Here is a 7417-nt window from a genome sequence, read left to right on the forward strand (position 1 = left end):
GGTTACAGATTTTTTTGGAGGTGTGGTCCTAAACCTTTGATAAACTGTAAAACAGCCTGGTTCAGTTTAAATGTGGTTTTCAATAAATTGCATGCTCAAAATGTTTTGTCTCACTCCCATTTCTTCTTGTTGCAAGTTGAAGCTCTATTTGGAACCTTGTTAAGATCCAACCATGCAAAATATAATTTTTTTTGCCATTTTTCAAGTGGTCTTAAACTTTTGATCAGGACTGTATGAGGAGATTCAAGTGGGGAATAGACCACAGCTAGCTTTGCACACACTCACATAAATGGGGATACATCATATGACTCTTTTTCCATACAAAGTGATTCCTATATGAGTGCAGCCTTCTCCAATCAGATAATAATGATAAAAGGCCGTAAAAATCTATAAAGTACAAATCAGTTTGTCAGTAAAATGCAACAGTGTTGCAAAAAAGATAAGACTTTTGGTAAATCTGATGATGTAGCCCACAGATAATACATTTCAATATACATTGTACTAAAAACATACTCTACGTAAAAAGTCAGTGAAAGTGTGGCACTTCCAGCTGATTTTTAAATCAAACCTCAGAACATAACCTGCTACTGAGCAGGGTTTGTGTTCAGAATCAGTTACCTTGGTGATTTAGCAAGGGAAAAAAGAGAGCCACTGACACAATCTAACCTTTTAATCTCCATCCATGGTACATCCCTTTGTACTACAAAGCAGGGTTATCATATTCATGTTAGGTTAACCTAGTCTCAGTATGGGTTTTTTGTACTAGAAAGGCAGTTTACATCTTATTGAGGTATATCACCATGGTAACACATGCTGTAAAAGTAACCTGAAATCACTGCCCACTGACCAGTCTGATGGAAAATCAGACTGGTCAGTGGTGAAAATCAACAATGCTGTAAAATAAAATAATTGTCCCCTCACTGATCTATTTTGTACGTATTTGTTAGACTTCCATTTTAAAATGTCTGATTTAGGGTCAAAAGCATTGATGAGACTAATGTATTAAAAGTTATTTACTGTCACATTTACATGCAATTTCCACTGTAAACCAGCAGTTATAGCACATAAATATCATATGTGTGCATCATTGATTAAAGTAGGCTTATAAAACAGAGTGAGGCAAGTTCAAGTAGTGAAAAAAACATTTTCTGAATTTATGTAAAACAATATGAGAAAAAAAAGTGTGAAACAAGACAGAGCGCTCTGATATTTCAGAGATTACACCTTAAAATTTTCAATGAATTAATTAATTGAAATACTTAAGTAAAAAAAAACAAAAACAACAACAGTTGTAAATACAGTTCAAGAGGACAGGCACATGCTGAAGTTTGCGCCTCAAGAAAGTCAACACCACAACACATGAAGTGACCTTGAATCCATAATGATATAATATTTTTGGTCTTGTCTTACTTTCTAGCAGCTTTTAAACCTGTTCAGAAAATGACTAAGGAATAAATATAATTAACAATTATTAGATTATTACTGTGGAGATAATAATAATAATAATAATAATCATTATTACTACAACTAAAGCTCTCCCAAATTTTCTAAGTAAGTAAAAACCTTTAAACTGTATGAATTTTCATATGTCTTTTCAAATGGATAATCTGAATGAATCTTTTCCCACATATGCTACAAAAGTGTATCTTTTCCCCTGTGTGAATTCTTATATGAGTTTTCAATGTTGATGAAACCGTAAATTCTTTCCCACAGGTGTTACAAGAATAGGGCCTCTCACCTGTGTGAACTCTCACGTGGGTTTTTAATGTTGATTTTCGACTGAATGTTTTCCCACAGGTGCTACAAGAATACGGCTTCTCACCTGTGTGAATTCTCATATGACGTTTCAGTTCTGATTTCCAGGTAAATGTTTTCTCACACGTGCTACAAGAATGTGGCTTCTCACCTGTGTGGATTCTGATGTGATGTGCCAAAGTGGATTTCTGACTGAATGAGTTACCACAGGTGTTACAAGAATATGGCTTCTCGCCTGTGTGAATTCTCATGTGAGTTTTCAAGTTTATGATTTGACTGAATCTTTTTCCACAGGTGCTACAAGAATGTGGCTTCTCACCTGTATGAATTTTCAAATGTTTAGTTAGTCTGGATTTATCGTGAAAAGCTTTTCCACAAGTGTCACATTTTACGGACGTTTTTCCACAAGTGTCACACTTTACAGACTTTTTACTTGTGTTAGTGTTACACTGACTCTCTGGTCCAGGAGAGTTGCAAGACAGTTTCCGGTCACTGTGTGCTTCTGGTTCACTGTGATCACTTTCCTCGTGGGTCACCACAAAATTATCAGACTCCTGCTTCAGTCCAAGCTGCTCCCTTTCCTGACTGGTACAAGGTTCCTCCTTTTCCTCTTTAATCTGTGGAGGCTCTGAGTCATCCAGGTCCAGACTGGAGTTCTTATCCTGCTTACAGACCTGCTGGTCTGTGAGATCCACCTCCTCCTCCTTAGAGACATGCTGATGTTGGAGGTCTGAAGGGACAAATTGAAAAAGAAAAAACTGAAACATCTGAAAAAACAACATTTTAATCTTCATCCGTAGGAGTCTCGATAAAGCATTGCTTGACTCTAAAATAATGCCACTGTCTACATTCAGGAAGGAAGGATTGTTCATGATGGTAGGATGAAGAAGCATCATTAATGCAGCTGTACAGAAAGCACTGAGCATAAACGCCAAAGAAAAACTCCCTTTTAACAGGAAGAAACCTCCACTTTTACCATGAAGACAAGTGGACTGGAAAATGGTTTATAAATAAAGGCTGCTTTCGATTTTTCCAAATGTGCGACTTTTGTGTCACTATTTTATGCCTGCATAGTCATGTGACAGCAAAAACAGGTAAGTATGTAAAATAGAAAAATTTTATCGTGAAATTGGCTCCTCAAAATATCAAAATATTGATAATGTTCCCAGAGGAAGTGTAAGATTAAGCGTTAGCTGCAGATGATTCTAACAGCAATAAACATGTTGGATTTCCTGCTATAATTACATTCTTATTAGAAATGAAAGTTAATCTGTTGGGTCTTTATTTTCTCTGATACTGAGAGGGCACAGTAAGGACTTGGACACAGATGCTGAAACATTAACCTTGTCATAACGAAGGCTTGTGAGCTTACTGTTCGAAATCGGGCATATTCAAGTTCATGTTCTGCATCTTTAACCGCTGGGTGTTTGAGTAACACGTTTGCAGAATGCTTGGATTTTTTACACTCAGGTATAATTTTGTTTCTTGTGGTTTTATTTTGGCGGGTGTCAAAAATTCTTCTACGTAGGAAAAACCTTCACCTTGTTACACTGTAGCTTCTGCTGCCATTAACTTGTGTTCATGTTTTGCTATATTTATTGAGCACTTTGCCACAAAGGGGATGAATTAAAATCCACCGTATCTCATTTTCAGCTTATAATAGTATAGTAATCTCAAAACTATTTCTTCTCAACCAACAGATTTCAGCTGGACTTCAACTTGTTTTAGTAACCTTCAACAGCAAACATAAACACATTTAAAATAATTTTAGTGAAATAAACAAATCCCTATATTCAGATTGGATAAAGTGCTTTTACCTTCAACTGACACAAACTGTAGGTTTAATGTTAAATGTTCAGAGTTTAGGAAAAAAAATGCATTGAAGTTACTTATTGCAGTTAGTCCTTAAATTCTTCCTAAAAGTAACTCTGAGCTCTGATTAGCATCCAAATTGAGTCATATTTATTTTTCTAAGACCTTTACAGTTTTACATACCTATTCTGTGTGAGTTTATTTCAGGTTTCCAGTTGGTGTCACTTAGTCTGTCCTGGTCTTCCCTGGCCCAGACGAGGATACCTTTGCCTTCGTGCTTCAGTACAAGCTGTTCTCCCTCCAGACTGGTGCAAATTTCTTCCTCTTCCTCTTTAGTCTGCTGAGAATCTGAATCCTGCTGGTCCAGATTGGAGTGACTCTCCTGGTTACAGACCTGCTGGTTATCCATATCCTCTTCTTCCTTACATTCATCTTCGTCTGGGAGGTCTTGAGGAACAAAAACACACAAGAAAACATTTACTAATGTGATGATGGCAAAACACCCACCTGAGCAAATATATCCCAGCATATGTAACCATGTCCCTCACATATGAGTGAAATGAGTTCCGACAGTCTTATTAGCAAAGTTGTCACACTTTCAGTCCCCACTTATGTTGGGCACTGGTGCCTTCACAAACAGAGGCCCACACCACAGTTATGTCAGAACTGCTTTTGTGTTGTTGGAGGGGAAGACACTCAGAGTAGGTAAGTGGCACATTAAGGAAGTCACATACCTGTATTACTGAGGTCCACAGGCATGAGTCTGATCAGTAGGGTTCATTAAATCTATTTATTTTTAATCAAAACATTGTTTTGTAATGCTGTCTATACATTATAATAACATGAACATGCATTTAGTATCAACAGGTGATTGCAATTGTAATGCAAACAGTGCAGCTCCATGCTAAACTTTTGCACGATCGCATGTGTTTCATGAGACAGATCATACACATTTATTTCCTGAATTAAACAGCCTACTGGAAGCAAAATATACCAACCTAAAGAAGTAGAAATGAAAAAATTCTATGTAAATGTATATTATTATTAGATATTAAAGGAAAGAAAACCACAACACATCAACACTCGGTTGATGTCGGCCCTTGCTGTCTATCTTCAATCTTCTCCTGGCAGATAGACTAATAACAGCACAAATATGAGTAGACCAAAGACTGGTTGTACACACAGATGATCTCTGCAGACAGATGGGCTATGAGTAGTTGCCCACAGTCTGCCAACGGACTGCTAAGGCACTGCCATTGCCGAACCATAATTTTGCCCCAAGGGCTTCTCGAGGACAAATGTGTTGGTCGCAACTACAATATAGAAAGCAGCTAAATTAAAAGAAATTAAATTAAATTATAAAGTTTGATTAGCTGTTGAAACAAATATGTGATCTTGTTAAGTGTGTAATAACGTAGTGTAAAAGTGTAATAAACAGCTAAACCTACTTGGAGCAGAGACTGCTGAGCCACTGCTGAGGGCGATGTAAAATGACCCTGGAAAAAGTTTGTGGAACATCTGAAAAACTGTCATTTTTGCCTCAAACCAACCAACCAACCAACTTTCCTAGACAACGGTCGAGGAATGTAGCCAGAGAGATGCTGTGAACTTTCCCCGATCCCTCACTTGCTTTTTTTTTACACTGTATTCTGCTGTGGATTCCATATCTTGTGACACAGGCATGATATTTTACTCAGTTTCTGTTATACTGGACCTGCAACCATTTATTGTGTTGTTTATGAGATTTTTTACACCAGAAGTCTCAGTGGAGAAGCACATTTTGTCATGAGAATTGTTTTAGTTCACCTGGAAATAAGTGCATTCATTTTAATTAGGCATTCACGCATTTGTTTGTTTGTTTTACAGCAGGAATACTCTGTCAGTTTCTTGGTCAAATTAAAGTGCGGATGCAGCAAATATGATCTCAATTTCATAGTAAATACTGCCTATTATTGTTTCTTTGAAAGCGATTGTATTTAATGAACTTACAGCACAGTTTGCTCTCTTTATGTTGCTGCAGCTCAACTAACAGCCTCAGTCTCCATCTCTCACTTACACGAAAGTTATCAATGAAATGAGAAGAGTAATTATTATACTTGGTTGTTAAAGTAAATGGATGGTTGAAATATTAATAACAGATCGGGTATTGTTTCCATAATCTCCACACTCACGTGTATCCGCTGGGAATAAACAGAAGCGGTGGTATTAAAAACATTAACTTTAAATTACAAGGCCCAGCCTAAATACTGCCGCTAGCCGCTTATCGTTTAAGACAAAGAGAAGCACTTCTATTATTTATGTAAAAAATAAAAAACCTCAGAGCTGCGCCTTCATTTTATTCTACAAACTGGGCTGTGATTTAGGTGCTGCGTGAGTCACCTCAGTTTTACATACCGATTATGTGTAACTTTATCTCAGGTTTCCGGCTGATATCCAGCAGCCTGAGCTGATGGTTGATTTCCTCCTCGTACCGGACGATCGTTTTTTTAACCTCTGAGAAGATTTCTTCAGCAACGCCAGTCAATCTATCCCTGATGAAGTCTCTCATATACTGAACTGAAGACATTGCTGAGCCGTAACACAGACGCATCGTTTCCGTTCGTCCTCGTCTTGTGTTAGATCTGCGGAAAGCTTAAGGAGCGCCCCCTTCAGCTCAGGCTGAGAATTCCAATCAGAAACAAATCCTTACAGAGCAGCTAGTAACGTGGACACAGGCACCAAAACTTCATGCTTGGAGCAATGACTGTAGTCATTGGTTTGGAGCCATTATCTTGAAAATGTATTTATTTATTTTTGCTTTCAATCTTAGGAAACAGCTGTTTTCTAAGCCTCAGATTTAAACTAACTACAACATGAAAGACTGAAGTTTAATTAACTCAGCAATGTCTCTAAGCTAAAGTCAGGCATAGAGCGGCTGAGTGAATGTGGTCCGGATTCTGTGGAGGAAGTCATGGTTTCAGGGAAGAAGGACACAATACCTGCTCATCTGGAGGACTGAGGACCTGAGAGTCTCAGAGCTCTGACACAAAACCTCAGAGGACGGATATTGTTGCTGGACGAGTTTGTAGACTCACATCTTCTACAACTGAAATAGTTCTCCATCACACCACCAGCCCACAGACTTCCAAATAACATAAAAATCATACATGAAACTGGTTCCCTCATTTTACAGTAAAGGGTGTTTCCTTGATAACATGTGGATGCTTTGCTTTGCTCCATAGACTGCTATTGTTCCTTCAGCACTGGTGTAATCACATTATAGAGAGAGATTACAGTAAATGATATAGTTTCAAAAATAAGGCAAATATTGGGCTGGCGGTAGAGGTGCTTCCATATTTTTATCCTTTAAGTAAATTGGGGATTGAAATGAGCCTCTTTCATCAAAGTATCACTGAGAAATTACAAAGCCCCCCCACAAAATATGAGTTAAAACAAAACATACTGGAAATCTCTGACAGAAAGTCCACGTTAGCACAAAAAGTTTTCCATCACATGTTGTTCAGTGCATTCATCTCATTAGAGTTTTCATAATTACTAAAAAAATGGTAAATGGCCTGTATTTGTACAGCGCTTTACTTAGTCCCTAAGGACCCCAAAGTGCTTTACACTACATTCAGTCATCCACCCATTCACACACACATTCACACACTGGTGATGGCAAGCTACATTGTAGCCACAGCTGCCCTGGGGAGCCCTGAGACTTACTATGACATTTTTATGCAGTTTCTACTGCTGCACTAAATAAACATCATATGTGAGTCTCATTGCATAAAATGCTGGAGCTAGGACATTTAAACAGGAACTGTAACACAGACTGAGGCACAATTAACCAAAAAACAAACATCAGTAT

The 7417-nt window shown here is 37.8% G+C and overlaps 1 protein-coding gene across 1 annotated transcript; it reads right to left on the minus strand.

Moving 5' to 3' along the window:
* Positions 1-1313: 1313 nt before the first annotated feature.
* Positions 1314-6159, minus strand: LOC102196990 (zinc finger protein 391-like). The gene is made up of 3 exons (XM_005753821.1): positions 5962-6159; positions 3751-4014; positions 1314-2485 (listed from the first exon to the last, which is right to left on the minus strand). The coding sequence occupies exons 1-3, from the start codon at positions 6155-6157 to the stop codon at positions 1566-1568; spliced, it is 1380 nt and encodes a 459-aa protein (XP_005753878.1). The 5' UTR covers positions 6158-6159; the 3' UTR covers positions 1314-1565.
* Positions 6160-7417: the final 1258 nt, after the last annotated feature.

Source organism: Pundamilia nyererei, unplaced genomic scaffold (genome assembly GCF_000239375.1).
Source record: "Pundamilia nyererei isolate P.nyererei 1_Seehausen unplaced genomic scaffold, PunNye1.0 scaffold00469, whole genome shotgun sequence".
NCBI classification, from domain to species: Eukaryota; Metazoa; Chordata; class Actinopteri; order Cichliformes; family Cichlidae; genus Pundamilia; species Pundamilia nyererei.